Below are 23879 nucleotides of genomic sequence, written 5' to 3' on the forward strand. Positions count from 1 at the left end.
CCTCTGTATGACCTTGATTTCTCTTTGCTCCCAAGGTAATTCCAAACCATGTGTCATGTGTCAGTTTGCAAGTGTGAGGACAGGACATATATCGCAAACTAGGAACCAACTTGCATCTTGCTTAGGCTTGCCCTGTATTGGTATTCATTCATTATCCCCCGCCCAACAAAGTTGGCGGGGAATATAGAAACGGGCTCCGTCCGTCCGTCCGTCCGTCACTTTTCGTTTCCGGAGCATAACTCATACACCGTTCAGTATTTTTTCATCAAACTTTGCAGGTCTGTCAGGTACATGCTGAACTGGTGCCTTTTGCTATTTAGAAATTTTAGAAATCTTTATTTTTTACGTTTCCATGGCAACAAGATGGACTTAGGTTCTGTGAGGGTAGGGTTCGTTTCCGGAGCATAACTCATAAACCGTTCAATATTTTTTCATCAAACTTTGCAGGTCTGTCAGGTACATGCTGAACTGGTGCCTTTTGCTATTTAGAATTTTTTTATTTTTTTATTTTGTTACGTTTCCATGGCAACAAGATGGACTTAGGTTCCAAACTCTTCTTTTTTTTACAATTTCCATGACAAGTTCCACCTCGGTTAAAAAAGGTTAGGGTTTGTTTAGATTTAATTATTTCATAAATTCTGCAACAGGGGCGGGGGATATAGCCACGTTAGTGGCAAACTCTTGTTACATGTTTGTTTGTGTACAAGTAAATAACAAAGCATTTGTCTACAGCTCGGCTCTGACGCCAACACAGTCGCCTCCATCTACGGCAAGGACTTCGCTCCGGGTGGGATGGTGACTTGGAGCAAGCCAAAGTTCTATGAACCGCCATCGGCTGGCAATGTAAGTGTCTCCTTAATCTTACAACTTACAAGTCCGTGAGTTTTACGCCGTTAAGAACAGTATTTTAAATCACGATGCGTCAGTTTGAAGTGGAAGGAAAGACGAAGGTGACGCCGGTTAGACGGTAGAAGTTTCCGCTGTGGTGAAACCCACAAGCTTTATGCTGACTCGGGACTCACAAGCAGCCCTGTTCTGATACTGCCAAGGTACGCAACGTGGCACAAAGAATTGCGATGCCACGGCCGATGTAAAAGGTCTCCAATGATTATGATCAGGAGGAATCTGGGTTTTCGCACCCACGATCAGCGGATCCTGGCGCGAGTAAGGGACGCAAGTCTCGCGCCACATGTGACCCCCTTTGTTTACATTAGATTAGTGTACATGTAATTAGATACATATCTCATGTTATTGTAGTACACAGTAATTGATACTTTGCAATTGAGTCTAAACCACATTCAAGTTAGTTAAAAGAAATATCCGCGAAATCTAACTTGAGAAACGTTCGTGCAAAATTAACGATATGCTATCGAATTCGCTTCTGCATGGGGGATGAACAGCACATTTTGACACATATTACCGTGTTTCTCCTTGTTATGTTGTATACAGTTCTTGTAATTCATGTCTTTTCTGGGGACACTGGTGTCCTAGTCGTCTAAGGCGCCGCGATTCGCTGTGCAGAGTTGCGTCCCTTGGGCACGCCAGAAACCTATGATTGTGGGTTCGAATCCCGGTTCGCCCCGATTATGTTTCTAGGTTTGTCAGCACCATACCCGTGCTCGTGGGTTTCACCGAAGTGGTAAACGCCTTTCCTCCCACATTAAGCTGACACGCCGTGATATAACTGGAATAATGTTAAAAGCGGCGTTAAACCCAACTCACTCACTCATGTCTCTCATGTATCTTCTCCAGCTGCTGCAGAATGATCCTGATTTTTCCAAGTTTGGCACAACCAGCAACCAGACGGACTTCACTTTCTCAACCATGCCGATGGCTAAGGTGAGTGAGCAGGTATTCTACGCCTAGTTTGCCCACAGTCCTGAAGGGCGAGAGATGCCTCCGTGGTGTAGTGGATTGAGCCTCTGCCCTTAAAAAAGATGATCGGTGGATCGATCCCCGCCTGGGACGTTAATATATAGCGCGACATAATAACATAAAAAAGGACTGGTCGGCTGGGAGTCGGTAAAATGTGTCTGAGTGGGGTATTCATGTTAAACTGTGGCATGGTATCTCAGTGGGCAAGCACTATAATACCGTCATTAGTTCTGAATAGTAAGCACATACACGTCGCTATATAAGTGCAATAATCTCGAACGCGACGTTCACTTAATCTCATGGGGGACAAGCCAGTGATTCTAACAGTGCCAAGGACTTTCCCGTGAGCTAATATTTTTCGTTTCGTTTGTTGTTTAACGCCGCACTCAGCAATATTCCAGCTACATGACGGCGGTCTGTAAATAATCGAATCTGGACCAGACAATCAAGTGACTGATATGAGCATCGTTCCACGCAATTGGGATATCATGACATGCATCAACCAAGTCAGCGAGCCTGACCACCCGATCCCGTTAGTCGCCTCTTACGACAAGCATAGTCGCCTCTTACGACAAGCATGGGTTGCTGAAGACCTATTCTACCCCGGATCTTCACGGGCCGGGAAACAATGCATGCTGACCTTGACCCCGGATCATGACGGGTATCCGCCGGGAAGTGGCACCGGTCCCCCACCAACTATTGGTGTCCAACAAGTTCCTGGGAATAAACCAGTGATCGTGTAGGCCGTTTGAGATGATTATGATCGTTTTCCTAACTTTCATTGTTGTGATAGTCTATATATGTCGGGAAAGCTTTTCAAAATTTACTTAGTATTGACTAAGTGTTGCTGTTTAAGGGCGCGGATGGCAGGACCATCATGGAGGGAAATATTGACCGTCGTCATGGTAATAACGTCATTCTGTCATATGACCCTTCACGTCACGCTGACGACAGACAGAAATCACGTAAGTTACCGAACATAATCTTTCTGTTATCGTTCTATTGTATTTGCGACCTACCATGAACAATGTGATATGAAAAATCCAATAAATTATCTTGTAGAAATATTATCCAGTGTAATATATCACTATTCTATTATCTGTAACATTAGAAACGAGATACAATACATTTATATGTTGTTTATTATAGAAAGGATATATAATACGCTAGTTAATCTAGAATGCAGAAATTTATACGCTTTTAAGAATCAGAGGATGGAATAGTGTACCAAATTATATTGGTAATTTACAAATGTTTCAAATATCAACGCAATTTAATATTCACTATGAACAAGCTAGCCAAGGTAGGAATTATTAAGTAAGGAGAAGATATATGGATGAACAACTTCTTTATTACAATTAGGAGTGACGTTTCGGTGTAGGTTCTAACACCGTTATCAAGCATAACGGTGATAACGGTGTTAGAACCTACACCGAGCGTCGCTCCTAATTGAAATAAAGAAGTTGTTCATCCATATACGTATCTTACTTAGTACTCCAACTTCTAAATGCCTCTCAAAGAAGGAATTAATAACACTGATTTGTGTATCAGGATTTAGTTTCTATAAAATGTTAATATATTCCCACATATGTTTTCTTTGTCGTAAAATATGAAACGCCTTACAATTCCTTCAAACGTCTGTAGTGTCCCACGGAGACTACCTTAATCCCCCAAGTGCGTACACCCCAATGCAGCCTGTGAAAGCACCTACTGTAGAGTTCGACTACTTGAGGACTAACGACGCGCTACCTTATGAGGGCTTGCCCAATCTCAGCGAGGCAAAGGTGAGTATCGAGACGAATGCTGTGCTGTCTACAGTCGCTCTGCTACACAATGTATATATGATATACAGTATGTACAGAATTTTCTTAAGAATTCTCTTAACTCGCTAAGAAAATTCTTGGCTAAGAGTTACACTCAGGAATGTGCTGTCTACAGTCGCTCTGCTACACAATGTATATATGATATACAGTATGTACAGAATTTTCTTAAGAATTCTCTTAACTCGCTAAGAAAATTCTTCGCTAAGAGTTACACTCAGGAATGTAATCATAATGACTCTAAGAGTAACTTTAAGCTAAGAGTAAAGTTAAATTTGGAGAGTAACTCTTAGTTTGGACGTTGGTCGTAACCAGGGACACCTGTTCTATATTTAGAATTCCGAGCACTCTTCGGGTTTAGGGGCATGATTTTGTATCACGTGATTGTCACGTGATGTCAAGTTGACGTGCATCTGATAGCTTTGCGGGGTGGATTTTCACAAAGCGTCACCATGAAACGCAAACCGAATGGGTCCAACTTGTCAATGAGTGGAAGAAAATTATCAAGGGCAAGTTACGCCGCAATTCAGATTTAAGAGTAACTTTTGGTATTTCTTAGAATTTTCTCAGACGTAAGACCTCTTTTAGCACTGTAAGAATGTGTGCGAATACCGCCCTGGTTCTATTATGACTATTCGGTTTCGGATTCGATACTTTCCTTCTACAACAAGAATGCAGTTTGTGAGTGAGTGGGTTACATGGGGTTTTCTCCGCTTTAAACATTAACTCAGTTACATCTGGGCCTAAAGTGGGGCAGGTCGTCGATGTTTTTCTCTTGACACTAAATCCTCTAAACGCGGTTAGAGAGCTTGAAATTTAAGGACTTTCGTCTGGATGAATTTTGTACACGACCCAACAATCTTCGACCCCCACAATTTTTCTTAGTCTTTACCGGTATTATTTGTGCACTTGACTTGCACTTTGGAACGTCATAGCAGGGTATTTATTTAGTTTATCAAAGCCGACCTTGAGTGAGTGAGTGAGTGAGTATGGTTGTGTGCCGTAATATTCTAATTGGGCATCGCACATTTAACGCATGTAGTTGGCGCACACGGGTATTCGGCGAGCGAACTATTAAAAGTAAAGTTACCCTGTCCCTAAAGGCTTTAAATAATTTAAAATGACCTTGGCGTTGGTAGACAAACAACAGTATTTATCATTCTACTTCAGAATACTTTTGCCGGTACCTTCATGGGCGGCATCCATGCCATGGACCGTAGAAGACAGAAAGAGGAACATTGTCGAGATCGAAATCAGATGCGCAAGGAAACCCACTTCACACTGGGATATTCCGGTCCTGACTTCATCACAGAGACAAACAACCAGTTTGATGGCCGCCCTCAGACAGACCAAGAGAAACACCCTGCCGGAAAGACCGAGTTTATTCCGGACACGAAGTTCGGACACTTGAACGCCAGTGAGAACACCCAGGACATGAAGGCTGCTGACCCGTACGTGTCCTCCAGCAAAGAGGCTTTGACCATCCGGAACCTGTTTGAGCCGGCCAAAACGGAAGCTGCTTTTAATACCTCTGTGATGAAGAGTGATTATACTCCGCTTGGAAGAAGAAGGTGAACTCTAGTCGGTTCTCTCGAATAGTTAGCTTGTCTCGAACTTCATTCAGCATCAGCTATCGCTGAATGTGTTTAATGCATTTTCATATTAAGGAAATTACTTTGAAATCACTGAATCATTGCAATGTAGATTATATGACTGAAACAAGGCGATTACAGTTTCCACATGTACTGCTGGGCAAATGTGAGTGAGTGAGTATGGTTTTACGCCGCTGTTAGCAATATTCCAGCAATATCACGGCGGGGGACACCAGAAATGGGCTTCACACATTGTACCCATGTCGGGAATCGAACCCGGGTCTTCGGCCTGACGAGCGAACGCTTTAACCACTAGGCTACCCGACCGCCCCGCTGGGCAAAAGAAAGTATAAACATGAAAATTTCATTTGACCGTTATCTAAACAAAACACTGAAAACATAAGGTCCAAAACATAACTATGCTATCCGGATTAAATACACCACCATCGAATAACCATTTCTTGTTTGTTTCATTTTTAGCCACCATCAAATATGGGTTTATACTTTCTTTTTCCCCGGCAGAATGTTAAACTAAATCTTCATTACATTCTCGTAAAAAGAACATGTTGTGCTTGTGGCAGCATTAAATTGTTACAATATATTTCCAGGATGAACGCGCATCAGCACCGGATGTTGGACAAATACGACACGCTGTCGAGGAAGACGATCGAGGACTCGCACTTCTTTCATACGGACAACACAGGGAGTGAGTGTTTCATGATTCATATGTTATTGCTACGAATAATCACTCGGATTAACTCGGCGCATTCTGCTACCCGTATAATGCCTCGGGGCAGTACATTCGTCACCACTCGCCCCTTTCCATAACCTGCAAGAAGACTCGTCGCCCTATCGATGAATGATATGTGCGAAAATACGACAAAGCAATCAGAATGCGCGTATGATTTCAAGTTCTTCTTCACAGTTCGTATAACACAACGGTCCTCATTTAAAATATATCATTGAGTGCCGAACAGAAATAGGATATTTTCCAAAAAAATTACTTTGAAATTTGTTTAAAGGTTGGTGACAGGCACCAACACGCGTTGTGTCTCGTGCACGGGACTAGTTCGAATATGGAGTCCTCCAAATGCTAACCGAGATAACCTAGAATGTATACGAGCCGAATGTACAAGCTTTAATGTCAATGACCTGTTTCAATTGCATGGATCTCAGCTCACATTCAGTTACATTGCTGTGGCCTTCTTTTGCAGGAAACAACTACCTATCAACAACAATAAATGATTTCATCAAGCCGGAAGTCATGACAGGTAGGTCAGGGGCTAAACTACCAGTCAAGCAGTAAGGCAATGCTTACACCTAAAAAAGCACATTTTTTACACCAAAAAAGCACAATTTCTTTTATAAGTAAAACTCAATTTACCATCTATGCAGAAAATTATTAGTTTAAACTCTACAAAGTCGAACGTGATATTTATTGTCTCACTTGAAAATCGGAATATTAACTACGCACTTCAGGATTTTAGTGGTAGATGGTTTGTGATAAAATCTAACATACACGGTCCCAAAATGCAGGAAACAGCGTTTAAGAGCATCTAATTTCTAAACTGTTAGCATGCCTCCAAACCCCACGAGCGGACCCTCGTAAAATTGGTTTTGCTTACATATAAAATTAGCCTAGCTGCGACCCTGCATTGACGCTAATGGACAGTGTATTGTATTGTACAGCTTGATACTGTACACGAGACCCATAGCGAGAAAGACATTTGACGTGGGGCTTGTATTGGTACACTCGCCCGTAAAATATTCACCCAAACACTGAACCCAATCCAAGTGAAGTAACTCTTCTTGGAGTGTCTAACGACTGTGTTGTCAAAAGCTGCTTTAATATCTACGTGTGAATTTAAACATTCAGTGTTTTCAGCATAAAGCTGTATTTAGAATCCATGTTCCATTATAAGGGCGTTACACCATACAAAGCCACCCAAAACCCCGACTACGTCTGCGTTACGGCATTGAAGGAACTGGTTATGCTCTTGTTGTTAGGATTATTGGGGATTTCCGGTGCTGTTTTTTCGGAATTTAAGAAATCGTATCAACAGCATGGAAAGTGGACTTTAAATCATGATTACTACAAACCATATATGCTAATAAGTGCCTCAGCTAGTTAGTCTTTTCTGGAAAAAAAACGCCACAACAAACGTTTCATTTTGTTTGTTTGTTTGTTTATTTAACGCCGCACTCAGCAATATTCCAGCTATATGACGGCGGTCTGTAAATAAGCGAGTATGGACCAGACAATCCAGTGATTGACATCATGAACATCGATCCACGCAATTGGGATACAATGACATGCATCAACCATGTCAGCGACCCTGACCACCCGGTCCCATTAGTCGCCTCTTATGACAAGCATAGTCGCCTTTTACGGCAAGCATGGGTTGCTGAAGAACTAATCTACCCCGAATCTTCACGGGTCCTGTTCGTTATAAACTGTATTTGTTTTCTGTCAATAGGTCAGAAGCTCCTAGCAGCCAGATGAAGAAGCTGCTTGAAGGGGTCAGGAATTCCGCTTCAGCGTGAAATAAAGGCTCGGTGATTCAACGTACCAATAATATATATTACATACATACAATTCACCACAACAGAGATGTACAATACACCACAACAGAGATGTACAATACACCACAACAGAGATGTACAATACACCACAACAGAGATGTACAATACACCACAACAGAGATGTACAATACACCACAACAGAGATGTACAATACACCACAACAGAGATGTACAATACACCACAACAGAGATGTACAATACACCACAACAGAGATGTACAATACACCACAACAGACAAGTACAATATACCACAACAGACAAGTACAATATACCACAACAGACAAGTACAATATACCACAACAGACAAGTACAATACACCACAACAGACAAGTACAATATACCACAACAGAGATGTACAATACACCACAACAGAGATGTACAATACACCACAACAGAGATGTACAATACACCACAACAGACAAGTACAATACACCACAACAGAGATGTACAATACACCACAACAGAGATGTACAATACACCACAACAGAGATGTACAATACACCACAACAGAGATGTACAATACACCACAACAGAGATGTACAATACACCACAACAGAGATGTACAATACACCACAACAGAGATGTACAATACACCACAACAGACAAGTACAATACACCACAACAGAGATGTACAATACACCACAACAGAGATGTACAATACACCACAACAGACAAGTACAATATACCACAACAGACAAGTACAATATACCACAACAGACAAGTACAATATACCACAACAGACAAGTACAATACACCACAACAGAGATGTACAATACACCACAACAGAGATGTACAATACACCACAACAGAGATGTACAATACACCAGAACAGAGATGTACAATACACCACAACAGAGATGTACAATACACCACAACAGACAAGTACAATACACCACAACAGACAAGTACAATATACCACAACAGACAAGTACAATATACCACAACAGACAAGTACAATACACCACAACAGACAAGTACAATACACCACAACAGAGATGTACAATACACCACAACAGAGATGTACAATACACCACAACAGAGATGTACAATACACCACAACAGACAAGTACAATATACCACAACAGACAAGTACAATACACCACAACAGACAAGTACAATACACCACAACAGAGATGTACAATACACCAGAACAGAGATGTACAATACACCACAACAGAGATGTACAATACACCACAACAGACAAGTGATTATGATGTTTATTAGGATATATTTTCATTCCGGCCATCAATACATCTATTTGTTGTATTTTATATATGATTTCTATTGGAAAAGTTTTAAAGTGCTCCTGAGGAATAATAAGATACTGCAGTGACAAGCCATGACTTCTTCGAAAATATATTGGGGATTGGATTCGGGATATAAATTTTACCAAATAATGTTATATCAAGAAGCAAACAGCATCAGTGTCGTGTTACCACTACTTACGATATGCTTAATTTGTCAGTATTAGCCCGTGGGCTTTCAAATGAAAACATAAGGTTGAATTTCGTTTTTTTAAGCTTAATGGACTTGTTTGTTCTTATTTCGCTTTAAATTGTATAAACCTTTGGTTTTCTGCTGTTTTTTCCTCTCTCCATGTGTGTACGGTCAGTATTTAGTTTCATTATTTATTTATTTATTTTATTAGCTAAATCGATTATTGAAGACGCATTGATTAGCGACATGTGTTACAACCTGATGTATTCCATGTTCAAGTGCGTGTATCTTCATCTCAGTGCAGATGTTCATGTTTGTATTTTAACTCGTTTTTTGTTACTTAATCTTTAATGTAGACACATGTTCTGTTATGGCCTATATAATTCTGTCGCATTTTCTTAATTTATTGTATGGTGTTTTATTGTACCGTTAAAGCCTTTTCCCCCTGTTTTATTAGGATTAGATTTGTTTAGTTTACTTTTTTTATGATACCTGTTGTATATGTTTTGTAATCAAAACACATCGTTGTCTCAGAGTGACAACTGTTATAAAAAACCATGTGTTGTAGAAGTGGCCACCAATCCTCTAATATAAAACAGTTTGACAGGCTTTATTTCAATAAACCCAACGACTCCGTCGAAATTGTTCTGAATATATAATGAATGAAGCACTAGTACAATACTTGAGTATGTTTTTGGTGATTATGGTTTGGTGTTAAGTTATATTTCCGTAATTGTTGAAGTTAATTTCTTAGGAATACTTGGGTCCCGTGCTGCAATGCGATCATAGAGCTATACGTGGCAATCGTAAGTTCCTTACTTAGAAGCTGCCTTACCACAAATTGCCTCATGTTTCTTATACGATAACCTAGTTATGGCCTAGTAACGGACTGTTCCACTGTTAAAATGTGAAATCCCGATAGTCCAGAAACCCTACAATCTGGACAGTGTTTTGGGGGGAAACGTCTACATATAACAAAGAAATGGTTCTACGTACCGATGACTCGTTAATCCGGACACTGAAAATGTTACAGCCGGATTAACAGGGTTTCATCGTACATAATGCATGAGGTTTATTTTCTTTCGGGTGATGAGTGTTTCTCACGAATCACTTTCGCAGCAGCAAGTTTCGAGGATGAAGGAAAGAAAGTCGCATTCACAGATGCTCAGCCCCGACATTGTACTTGACGGATAATGACTATCGTGTCGTTTCTAAGATTTGATACTTTCAACATGTTGTTTTCATCATTTTATATTTTCAACTCAAGTGTTCATAATAAATCATCTCATCTTCACTTGTGTTTTGTCCACAATGCCTTACTTGTGTTGTATTATATTGTGTACCAGGATCCGCTGGCCCAAATTGGTCCCGATTATGATCCTTGGGTTGGGCACATACAGTACCCGTGGCTTCCGCCTTTGGTCTGTCGCCCCTCGTTGGTTTAGGGATGCCGTTTTCTGGATCTTTAATCGTGGTTCTTTTTCGCACCGGGAACATCCTGGCGCGTCTGGTAACTCTTGAGTCTATCTATCTGGCAGTGAACACAACAGTAAACTTGATTCATTACAAGTCACTTTTGATCAAGAAATAAATGATGAGTGGGAATTGTTTATCGTACAATAAAACTCAGGGAGAATAAACCATGAGGGGCGCAGTGTTTTGTTGTACGATAAAAAACGACCACTCGTCGTTTATTACTTAAATGAGACATCAACATTATGTACAGCCTCAAGGATGTTGATAAAATGTACAAGCTTTTAAAATATCAACCCCTGTTTAAATAATGATGACTCCCTGAATAGAATCCGACCTCGGCAACGTCGAACAAGTGCATTTTATTTACATGTGGGTATTTCCCTCATATTCTCACAATCCTCGCGTCGATTATCTGTACCTTTTCTCCCAATACTGATTGTCAGATCTCTCCCGGTTTTGGATGCGATAGTTAGGCGATCGCGTTTATGTTCGTTGCCCAGCTACATCTGTGGGGAACAACTCACTAGACACACCCCTCTAAAAAATAACGTCGTCAAACAATGAACGTCATCCAGTTGCTGGAGCATGTTCGAATGTCCAGAATCATGATAGAATAATGTTTTATCCTGAAATAAACCACGCTTCGTTCTTCATTGTTCTTTGCGATTTATCGCGTAGCTATCTTATAGTTTATGATCAAACACCGGAAGATTGACAGTCGTACAATATAATGACGTCCTCAAAAAGTAATGACAAATTACAGTAACATCAGCGCTCTGTTGTCTCGAAACAGGAACGTAATTTGGATATTGTTCCTGATTACAGACAGTTATATATAAACACATTGCCAGAGTTTCCGGTATTGATTCAAAAACCAAGCACTTATTTGTTTTCTTTGTATGGTTCCATAAACCTAACCATAACCAGGACACGCCCACAAACGGAGTAGCGTTTCCTGATTGGCTAATAAAAAATGGGTGGGGCTTGTGGTGCATATGTGTGCTCATCGATTACACTGTTTTCGCATCGCTGTTGTTGTTTTTTATGTCAAGGACTAAATACGCAGCCGGTGACGTGAATGATGTCTCATTTACAACAACTGACTTCAATAATAGTTAGCGTTACGGAAGTATTAACGTAAAACCCATTACATGCAGTGTTGTGCAAATTCGGCAGTCTGTCCCAGTTTCTTCCTTGTCCTATATCGAGGACATGACATAAAGTTCAGTAAATCATATGCACTCGTGAAGGTCCGGAGTAGAATAGGTCTTCAGCAACCCATGCTTGCCGTTAAAGGCGACTGTGCATGTAGTGAGAGGATCGGGTGATCAGGCTGGCTGACTTGATTGATGCATGTCATCGTAACCCAATTGCGTGGATAGATGCTCATGATGTCAATCACTGGCTTATCTGGTCCAGACTCGATTATTTACAGACCGCCGTCATATAGCTGGATTATTGCTGAGTGCGGCGATAAACAACAAACAAAGTGCATCATATGGTTACCGGGTAATATGTTCACGCTTAATTCTTCCTTGTCATATATGGAAGACGTTCTAAGTTTTAAATCTATATATATATTTAAAGACATAAACAGGTAGGCGTATTCTTTGAGTGCTGACTAAGCAACAGTACAGTTCATTTTTTTAAATTGTGTCCCTAACTTAAGATATTTTCAATTGAAAATCAAACATGTGTTAAATCAACTGAGAGGTATAGCTTCTTTTGCTCTCCAGTTTACAATGCTAAACAAATTACACGCATTTCTTTCGAGACTCCAGCACCATGGCCACCATGTTGTGTGATGCCAGCGTGTACTGTCTGGATCCCTCGCGTTGATGACCACCTCATTTGCATACTAATCGGCCGGTGTACCGGCAAAGGTCAGGACATATGGATGGGGAAGGTCCGTCGTTCATCAGCCATTAGGGAGGACAGCTACATCACGCTTTAACTTGCTGACATGAAATTGGAGACTTGTGGTGGTCAGTGGTTGAGACGTGGACAATAGACAGAAGGGAAACTTGAACTGCTTCCTCACGCTTGGTTTGTAGTTATAAGGTGGTGGTCAGATTGGCAGTGTAGTGGATGAATATGACCCAGTACAGTAAACTCCGGTTATAACGAACTAAAAGGGACCACTAATTTTAGTTCGTTATAACCGTAGTTCGTTATAAACATATGTACGGCATATGTACAACAAATGGCCGGGACTAAAATATAATTTCGTTATATCGGTCAGTTCGTTATAAGCCTGTTCATTACAACAGTAGTTTACCGTATCAGCATTTTTATATGTATTCTATTAAATAGACGTTTCATTTATTGAAAGAAGTTGGACTTAAAATTAAGTTATTAATTTCAATACCTGACAATGAGGAATTTGTGATATCAATATTTCGATGTATTGATATCTAAAATTTACCATGGTTTTGTTTCGAAAGTTTAATTTGCGATAATGTTACTTCGTTTAAAAGATGATAAACTGAAATGATTTTTAGATGTCAACATTTCGATTTATTTGCTAATCTGTTTTATGGGATGCGATATTGATTTCATGGATATCTAGAAATCGATTTATGATATCAATATTTTATTATGTGAATAATTGATAACTCAAGATATCTCAAAATAAGTATTACGGCGCCTCATAGACATCAACGTCAATTCAGAAAGGGGAATCCGAGCGCTCTTTGGGGAACGCGTTGTCAATCAATTACTGTACGCCGTACTATGGCGAGAAACATGAGCGCAGTTATCAGAGAACAACTGACGAGGTACGAGAATGAAGGTTATCTGTAGGATGTTAAATCCCGGGGTGTGAGACATACATTTATTCACTAGGGATACACAATTCATGTATAAAAATATCACTACCCATTATAATAACTCCCGCATTACCGGACTGAAGGGAGCGTGCTCGTACTGCTTTTGTAATGTACGTACGCGAAGAGCCATGTGAAGGGCTGGCTCCTAAAATGCTTGTGTGAGGTACGTACGCGATGAGTCATGTGAAGGGCTGGCTCCTGAAATGCTTGTGTCATGTACGTACGTGATGAGTCATGTGAAGGGCTGGCTCCTAAAATGCTTGTGTGAGGTACGTACGCGATGAGTCATGTGAAGGGCTGGCTCCTGAAATGCTTGTGTGAGGTACGTACGCGATGAGTCATGTGAAGGGCTGGCTCCTGAAATGCTTGTGTAATTTACGTACGTGATGAGTCATGTGAAGGGCTGGCTCCTGAAATGCTTGTGTGAGGTACGTACGGAAAGAGTCATGTGAAGGGCTGGCTCCTAAAATGCTTGTGTGAGGTACGTACGCGATGAGTCATGTGAAGGGCTGGCTCCTGAAATGCTTGTGTAATGTACGTACGTAAAGAGACATTGAAGGGATGGCTCCTGAAATGCTTGTGTGCGTTACGTACGTAAAGAGACATGTGAAGGGCTGGCTCCAGTAATCCTTGTGTGCGTTACGTACGGAAAGAGACATGTGAAGGACTGGCTCCTGAAATGCTTGTGTAATGTACGTACGTAAAGAGACATTGAAGGGATGGCTCCTTAAATCCGTGTGTGCGTTACGTACGTAAAGAGACATTGAAGGGCTGGCTCCTGAAATCCGTGTGTGCGTTACGTACGTAAAGAGACATTGAAGGGTTGGCTCCTGAAATCCGTGTATGCGTTACGTACGGAAAGAGACATGTGAAGGGCTGGCTCCTTAAATCCGTGTGTGCGTTACGTACGTAAAGAGACATGGAAGGGATGGCTCCTTAAATCCGTGTATGCGTTACGTACGTAAAGAGACATTGAAGGGCTGGCTCCTTAAATCCGTGTATGCGTTACGTACGTAAAGAGACATTGAAGGGCTGGCTCCTTAAATCCGTGTGTGCGTTACGTACGTAAAGAGACATTGAAGGGATGGCTCCTTAAATCCGTGTGTGCGTTACGTACGTAAAGAGACATTGAAGGGCTGGCTCCTGAAATCCGTGTGTGCGTTACGTACGTAAAGAGACATTGAAGGGTTGGCTCCTGAAATCCGTGTATGCGTTACGTACGGAAAGAGACATGTGAAGGGCTGGCTCCTTAAATCCGTGTGTGCGTTACGTACGTAAAGAGACATGGAAGGGATGGCTCCTTAAATCCGTGTATGCGTTACGTACGTAAAGAGACATTGAAGGGATGGCTCCTTAAATCCGTGTATGCGTTACGTACGTAAAGAGACATTGAAGGGCTGGCTCCTTAAATCCGTGTGTGCGTTACGTACGTAAAGAGACATTGAAGGGATGGCTCCTTAAATCCGTGTATGCGTTACGTACGTAAAGAGACATTGAAGGGATGGCTTCTTAAATCCGTGTGTGCGTTACGTACGTAAAGAGACATTGAAGGGATGGCTCCTGAAATCCGTGTATGCGTTACGTACGTAAAGAGACATTGAAGGGATGGCTCCTTAAATCCGTGTGTGCGTTACATACGTAAAGAGACATGTGAAGGGCTGGCTCCAGAAATCCTTGTGTGCGTTACGTACGTAAAGAGACATGTGAAGGGCTGGCTCTTGAAATCCTTGTGTGCGTTACGTACGGAAAGAGACATGTGAAGGACTGGCTCCTGAAATGCTTTTGTAATGTACGTACGTAAAGAGACATTGAAAGGCTGGTTCCAGAAATCCGTGTGTGCGTTACGTACGTAAAGAGACATTGAAGGGCTGGCTCCTTAAATCCGTGTGTGCGTTACGTACGTAAAGAGACATTGAAGGGATGGCTCCTGAAATCCGTGTATGCGTTACGTACGTAAAGAGACATTGAAGGGCTGGCTCCTTAAATCCGTGTGTGCGTTACGTACGTAAAGAGACATTGAAGGGATGGCTCCTTAAATCCGTGTGTGCGTTACGTACGTAAAGAGACATTGAAGGGATGGCTCCTGAAATCCGTGTATGCGTTACGTACGTAAAGAGACATTGAAGGGATGGCTCCTTAAATCCGTGTATGCGTTACGTACGTAAAGAGACATTGAAGGGATGGCTCCTTAAATCCGTGTATGCGTTACGTACGTAAAGAGACATTGAAGGGCTGGCTCCTGAAATCCGTGTATGCGTTACGTACGTAAAGAGACATTGAAGGGATGGCTCCTTAAATCCGTGTATGCGTTACGTACGTAAAGAGACATTGAAGGGATGGCTCCTTAAATCCGTGTGTGCGTTACGTACGTAAAGAGACATGTGAAGGGATGGCTCCTGAAATCCGTATGTCAGGTACGTACGTAAAGAGACATTGAAGGGCTGGCTCCTGAAAGTGAGTGAGTGACTTCGTGGACGTCTAAGTCCGTTGAATCGTAACCGTGGGCGTAGTAATTACACACCAACGATGACTAATTAGGGCGAGTTGAGAATTCTAACCCACGATAAGCGAATCCTGACAGACAAGGGACGCAAATCTGCACGTGGAACAGTGGCACATGTCAAACTGCAATTGACTCAACTTTACCAATACATACTCTTTCCTAGTAAAACTGCAAAATACACAATTGTACGTGAAGGTGACGTTTAGGGGAGGTTGAGTTGTATCGATCTATAAATTATCTGGGGACGGAAAGGTTGTGATTAATGTTTATGTTTTCTAGTGTGTTATCGAACACTTCTTGGCAATATACTCAGCGTTAAGGCTCTATCTACTTTCTAGGGTTCACTCTTTCCCATACTATCACAGGATCAGGCGGTCGTTTTATTACGATAAATTGAGCGGGGGCGAAATCAAGGCGGCATGGTTCAAGAGAGAAGGTTTCAAATGTCAAGAGCAGACAGTTACTTTCGTGACCTTTTTGCGACGTGAAAACTAACCCCCGATATAACATGAAATATGGGAATGTTCCCCCAGAGGAGGACAATCTTAGATATAGTGACGTAGAATTGATACAATTTGTAGTTTGACCTTCAGAAAGGAACGTTCGGGAGTTAATAGTATGATCCATACAACAGATATAAGATGGTGAGGATGGTTAATGAGGGTCACTGAAAATGTCTATAAAACGGCCTTTAATGCCGGGTGCGGTTGATTTATACACCCTTGGTGCGGAAAATGATCTCACAAGATGTTATGGCAACACATTTGTCTCGAATAGTATATTTTCTGAATGTAGTTGGCTAATCAAATCCTCCGATGCAAGGGCACGTGATGGAAACTTGATGTTATCTATATACCTTTTCAAAGGCAATCCTGCAGTATTTTGTAGTTGTGAATATTTATAGTACATTTCCTATACGTCTGAAGGGGGCGGTCGGGCAGCCTAGTGGTTAAAGCGTTCGCACGTCACGCCGAAGACCCGGGTTCGATTCCCAACATGGGTACAATGTGTGAAGCCCATTTCTGGTATCCCCCGCCGTGATATTGCTGGAATATTGCTAAAAGCGGCGTTAAACCATGCTCACTCACTGTACGTCTAAATGAACGATGACAAATAAACGTCTTTGACCAGCTTCGTGTTTTATGTTTTGGATCAACAGCTTTTCAAAGGAGATCGATGCTCATACTTATATCTCATTGAACTAATTAATATATGTTCATACTTTTTAAAGTGGTACGGAAAATGTATTAGAAATATCCTGCAAGGATTACGAAGAAATATCGCGAGTGTAGAGTGAGTGCGTTTAGCGCTTAGGACAATACTTACTTAAAAAGTAAGGGCGAAGCAGAAAGCTTAAAATATCTTTTTTTTGAAAGTCGCAAGGACTAATATGGTGCTGACGGACAAGGATGAAACTGTGGACAAGCCTTCGACCAGAATAGTGTTAATCGCGACTAACAGAGGACCATTGGGGTCTAACCTTCGCGTTCACGAATACCCCTGAGATATGCCGCAGTTAAACTGGATACGCTATTCAGACTCCAAGACGCCACGCCAGGCTGAGTAACAACAAGTACCATCTTTTTTACGTCTTTTGGTATGACACGGCGGGCATCGGAGCATCGACCTTCCGCTCTCCGGGCAGACGATCTATCCCCTCGACCAAGGGGTCGATGAATAAATATACATGTAATCCAGATGGGAGCTCGCCATACACACGTGGTAAGGCCGCAGGTAACGATGCCACAGGACACCCGATACCCATGAACGTAGTCCTGAACAACGAATGGAAATATCTGTATTTAATATGATCAAATACAAGCGACAAAGCCCAATTTAGATTATAGTTGTATTCCTGTCAGCATTAAAAAAAAACATAAATGTGTTAAAACATTTCATAGACTACAATGTTAGTCTACCACTAACGGTTCGCTTCGTAACTGTGACGATATTAGCAACAGGTTGGTCGTGTCAAGATGACCGCGTGCAGTTGGTATCCTTGCCTACAGGTCATACCTGGGATCGACCTTGACAGTGTCACAGCGAATCTGAACCGATGGCAACTGCAGATGTGATTGCTGGCAAAGGGTCCTGTTTTCTGATAAACGAAGATTCTGTCTCGAAAGGGCGGGCACCTGACAAACCACACGAGTTGTCTTCATCGACAACAACCTAACGTCTGAACGATACATCGACTACATCGATGACAAGCTACCAGTCTACCGGCTCAATGTTACATCGATGGCAACCTAAAGGCTCAACGATACAATGTTACATCGATAGCAACCTAAAGGCTCAACGATACAATGTTACATCGATAGTAATCTAAAGGCTCAACGATACAATGTTTCATCGATAGCAACCTAAAGGCTCAACGATACAATTTTACATCGATAGACATCTAAAGGCTCAACGATACAATGTTTTATCGATAGCAATCTAAAGGCTCATTGATACAGTGTGACATCGCTTGCAATCTGACGGCTCAATGATACATCGATTGCAACCTTCCGGCTCATTGATACATCGATAGCAACCTACCGGCACACAGATACACCGATGGTTACCTCAGGACTCAATGATATATCGATGGCAACCTAACTGCTCAATGATATAACGAAACCAACCGAATGAACCGCTTATACATCGATGGCAACCTATTGACTCAATGATACATCGATGGCAACCTATTGAATCAATGATACATCGACGGCATCCAAATGACTCGACACATTGATGGTAAACTACCGGCACAAAGATAAATCGACGGTAACCTTATGACTCAATGATATATCGATGGCAACCTATTGACTCAATGATATATCGATGACAACCTATTGACTCAATGATACATGATAGTAGGTAGATGGTAACCTAATGTCTTAATGATATATCGATGGCAGCCTATCGGCACAATGATACATCGATGGCAGCCTATTGACTCAATGATACATGATAGTAGGTAGATGGTAACCTAATGTCTTAATGATATATCGATGGCAGCCTATCGGCACAATGATACATCGATGGCAGCCTATTGACTCAATGATACATGATAGTAGGTAGATGGTAACCTAATGTCTTAATGATATATCGATGGCAGCCTATTGACTCCATGATATATCGATGGCAACCTATTGACTCAATGATACATGATAGTAGGTAGATGGTAACCTAATGTCTTTATGATATATCGATGGCAGCCTATCGGCACAATGATACATCGATGGCAGCCTATTGACTCAATGATACATGATAGTAGGTAGATGGTAACCTAATGTCTTAATGATATATCGATGGCAGCCTATTGACTCCATGATATATCGATGGCAACCTATTGACTCAATGATACATGATAGTAGGTAGATGGTAACCTAATGTCTTAATGATATATCGATGGCAGCCTATCGGCACAATGATACATCGATGGTAACAGCTCAGTAATACGTAGATGGTGTTCTGCTATATGTTCCCCTATCAACAACAACTACAGATTTTCTAGCATGACAACGACACACCCAACACGGCGCGAATGTTTCAGAAAAAACATCTCATGTTACCTTGGCCAGCACTCTCGCCGATTATGCACGTTTGGGGTTATCTCAATTGACAATTCGAAGCACACCACACCTTCCACTCATCATATGATAAGGACGTTGATGAGGGAGCGGCGATACACCCCGCATGACGTAATCAGAAGATTGCCGAACACACTGCCACACAATGTATTGACGTGTTTACAGATACCGAGAGGTCACACACGACATTGAAGACAAGTCTCTACCTCAGAGTTTGTGCAATGTTCTCTCAATGAGTTGTTTATTGGCCTGGGGGTCATCTTTGATTGCAGATTCGGTCGTGACTTTATTATCCTGTAACAACGTTTTGGTTGTTTATGTAAATTCCGCTGTTGTTTGTTTTGTACTTGCACCGGTGGCACTGGTAAAGTTGTTTTTTTACATCATTCTGTTCGTACCCTAACTCGAGTTAGAACGGCCAGATGATCCAGCTATGGGATGAGTCAGGCCACGCCTTACGGCCAACTGTGGTGTGAATATCACTGTGAACGATTATCCTATTACGTCCCCATCTCGGGGTAGACTCTTGTAGTATCCCTTGCTTGTCGTTAGAGCAGACTAACATAAGGATTGCAATGTGCAGTTCATGCTGCCAACCAGGGTATCAGGCACCATGTCGTGTATAATCATGTATAAACAAGGACGTCCAAATCGTTCACGATGTCATGCCTAATCATGTATATGCAAGGACCATCAGATTGGTCACCATATCATTCATAATTCATGTATATGCAAGAACGTCCAGATTGTTCACCATATCATTCATAATTCATGTATATGCAAGAACGTCTAGATTGTTCACCATATCATTCATAATTCATGTATTAAAGTACGTCCAGATTGTTCACCATATCATTCATAATTCATGTATATGCAAGGACGTCCAGATTGTTCACCATATCATTCATAAATCATGTATATGCAAGGACCATCAGATTGTTCACCATATCATTCATAATTCATGTATATGCAAGTACGTCCAGATTGTTCACCATATCATTCATAAATCATGTATATGCAAGGACGTCCAGATTGTTCACCATATCATTCATAAATCATGTATATGCAAGGACCATCAGATTGTTTACCATATCATTCATAGGTCATGTATATGCAAGTACGTCCAGATTGTTCACCATATCATTCATAATTCATGTATATGCAAGGACCATCAAATTGTTCACCATATCATTCATAATTCATGTATATGCAAGTACGTCCAGATTGTTCACCATATCATTCATAATTCATGTATATGCAAGGACCATCAAATTGTTCACCATATCATTCATAATTCATGTATATGCAAGTACGTCCAGATTGTTCACCATATCATTCATAATTCATGTATATGCAAGTACGTCCAGATTGTTCACCATATCATTCATAATTCATGTATATGCAAGGACCATCAAATTGTTCACCATATCATTCATAATTCATGTATATGCAAGTACGTCCAGATTGTTCACCATATCATTCATAATTCATGTATATGCAAGGACCATCAAATTGTTCACCATATCATTCATAATTCATGTATATGCAAGTACGTCCAGATTGTTCACCATATCATTCATAATTCATGTATATGCAAGTACGTCCAGGATGTTCACCATATCATTCATAATTCATGTATATGCAAGGACCATCAGATTGTTCACCATATCATTCATAATTCATGTATATGCAAGGACCATCAGAAAGTTCACCATATCATTCATAATTCATGTATATGCAAGGACGTCCAGATTGTTCACCATATCATTCATAATTCATGTATATGCAAGGACCATCAGATTGTTTACCATATCGTCCATAATCCATGTATATGCAAGGACGTCCAGATTGTTCACCATATCATTCATAATTCATGTATATGCAAGTACGTCCAGATTGTTCACCATATCTTTCATAAATCATGTATATGCAAGGACCATCAGATTGTTCACCATATCATTCTTAATTCATGTATATGCAAGTACGTCCAGATTGTTCACCATATCATTCATAATTCATGTATATGCAAGTACGTCCAGATTGTTCACCATATCATTCATAATTCATGTATATGCAAGGACCATCAGATTGTTCACCATATCATTCATAACTCATGTTTATGCAAGGACGTCCAGATTGTTCACCATATCATTCATAATTCATGTATATGCAAGGACCATCAGATTGTTCACCATATCATTCATAATTCATGTATATGCAAGGACCATCAGATTGTTCACCATATCATTCATAATTCATGTATATGCAAGGACCATCAGATTGTTCACCATATCATTCATAATTCATGTATATGCAAGGACCATCAGATTGTTCACCATATCATTCATAAATCATGTATATGCAAGGACGTCCAGATTGTTTACCATATCATTCATAATTCATGTATATGCAAGTACGTCTAGATTGTTCACCATATCATTCATAATTCATGTATATGCAAGGACGTCCAGATTGTTCACCATATCATTCATAAATCATGTATATGCAAGGACCATCAGATTGTTCACCATATCATTCATAAACCATGTATATGCAAGGACGTCCAGATTGTTCACCATATCATTCATAAATCATGTATATGCAAGGACGTCTAGATCGTTAGGCACCATGTCATTCCTAATTATGTATATTCAAAGGACGTCTAGATTGTTCACATGTCAATCACAATTATGTATATGCAAGGACGTTCAGATTGTTAGTCGCCATGTCATTCACAAACGTGTATATGTAAGGAAGCCGTTAGGCAATTGTCCCTAACCCCATACCAACCAAATGTTTTGGCACCGCCTTATCATGTTACCAATTCCTAATGGGTTTGTGCCACATCATTCATAATCAAATAGTTGTCCGAAATGGTGTCTATGCATTAAAATCCAAACGTTTGAGGACGATGTCATTCATAATCGAAAAACATTTCCCCATCTCGTGAATATTGCATTTACATTCAAGTATTTAGACACCACACAATGCCTTAATCATATAATTGTGTAAATCGTGTAAATGAACCAGTTGTTTGGGTATCGACATCAGCTGGGTTTTATGGCGCTCTGAACAAGTGGTACAGTCGGTCTTAAACACACACCACCATTTCGGTGAAACCTCCGAGCATGGCATGGTGTAGACTTGCGCAAGTCCCTAAGGCAATAATTATTAGTTTGAATCACAATTTCTAGATTAGATAAATGATAAGAACAAGTTGTCCCTACAGGTTCTACTACACCAAATCCGAACCAGTTTGGACAGTGCGGTTTTCGTAAGAATCAGTTTGGACAGGGAGCCTTCAGTGCAGATCGAGAGATATCTGCAGGCTTTGATTGGAGGATATTCTGTAAGATTTTTATGTCTTTCAAATGTACATCCATCCAGTTATTAAAACTGACCATGTTTTTCTATATTTAGTACTGTCTTTTTCAACATGATGACTTATGCTGAATGTGACCACAGCTATTTTCAAGTAGGTGACATTTGGTGCGAAACTGGGGGTGGTGTGTTTAGCTCCCTGTACTCGGAAAAGGAGCTGGCTAAGCTAGTCATTTTTTTATTGCTGCTCTAAGGCGAAACTGTGCACACACGTACAGGTAATAGCTGTTGAATGTTTAGTTATTATTAAAAAAAATATAACGTTACTATAGAAGTCTATGGGAAAACATTTGGTTGTGTGTAACCTGTTTTGACGTCCTGTACTATCCGCGTATCTAGACTTGCCTAATGTAAGGATAGAACCACTATACACCATGGTTCATTCACTACAGTCTCGGAGCAAGGCTAGGCATGGTGTTGACAAACCAATGATGAGAAAAGGACAGAATCAGCGACTCGAACCCACGATCGTTGGTCACAAAGGGACGCAAGTGTACAACGTGTTCCATAGTGCGATACACACTGAGCTTGCCACAAGTGTGATCATATGTCCCGTGTATGTCATCTATAACGCCGATAATAGTTACAGATAGATCACCTTCGCCCCTCCGTCTGTATTAACATGAAAAGGCATCATCAGTTTTACTTACAACATCTCACGGGTCCATTAATTCTGACATCGCTATGAATAATGCATATTTCACCTTGTCCACATCACCCTTAACGTCCCCCCATTAACCTTCTCGGCCCCACTATACTAACATTTATGGCGAAGAATGCTGGCCATTTCCTGCACACAGTGGCCAG

At 40.9% G+C, this 23879-nt stretch overlaps 1 protein-coding gene across 2 annotated transcripts in view; it reads left to right on the forward strand.

The window, feature by feature from the left end:
• LOC124146663 overlaps positions 1-10600 on the forward strand; it is a 24600-nt gene extending 14000 nt beyond the window's left edge. For both annotated transcript variants that reach the window (XM_048403721.1, XM_048403722.1), the window contains exons 11-19: positions 733-843; positions 1753-1839; positions 2732-2840; positions 3520-3659; positions 4866-5266; positions 5896-5993; positions 6502-6558; positions 7765-7869; positions 9075-10600. In XM_048403721.1, the coding sequence (XP_048259678.1) occupies positions 733-843; positions 1753-1839; positions 2732-2840; positions 3520-3659; positions 4866-5266; positions 5896-5993; positions 6502-6558; positions 7765-7790 (1029 nt within the window). In that variant the 3' untranslated portion in view covers positions 7791-7869; positions 9075-10600. The remainder of the gene's footprint in view (positions 1-732; positions 844-1752; positions 1840-2731; positions 2841-3519; positions 3660-4865; positions 5267-5895; positions 5994-6501; positions 6559-7764; positions 7870-9074) is intronic.
• The last annotated feature ends 13279 nt before the right edge of the window (positions 10601-23879 follow it).

This window comes from Haliotis rufescens, unplaced genomic scaffold, assembly GCF_023055435.1.
Source record: "Haliotis rufescens isolate VD_foot unplaced genomic scaffold, xgHalRufe1.0.p SCAF_3, whole genome shotgun sequence".
NCBI classification, from domain to species: Eukaryota; Metazoa; Mollusca; class Gastropoda; order Lepetellida; family Haliotidae; genus Haliotis; species Haliotis rufescens.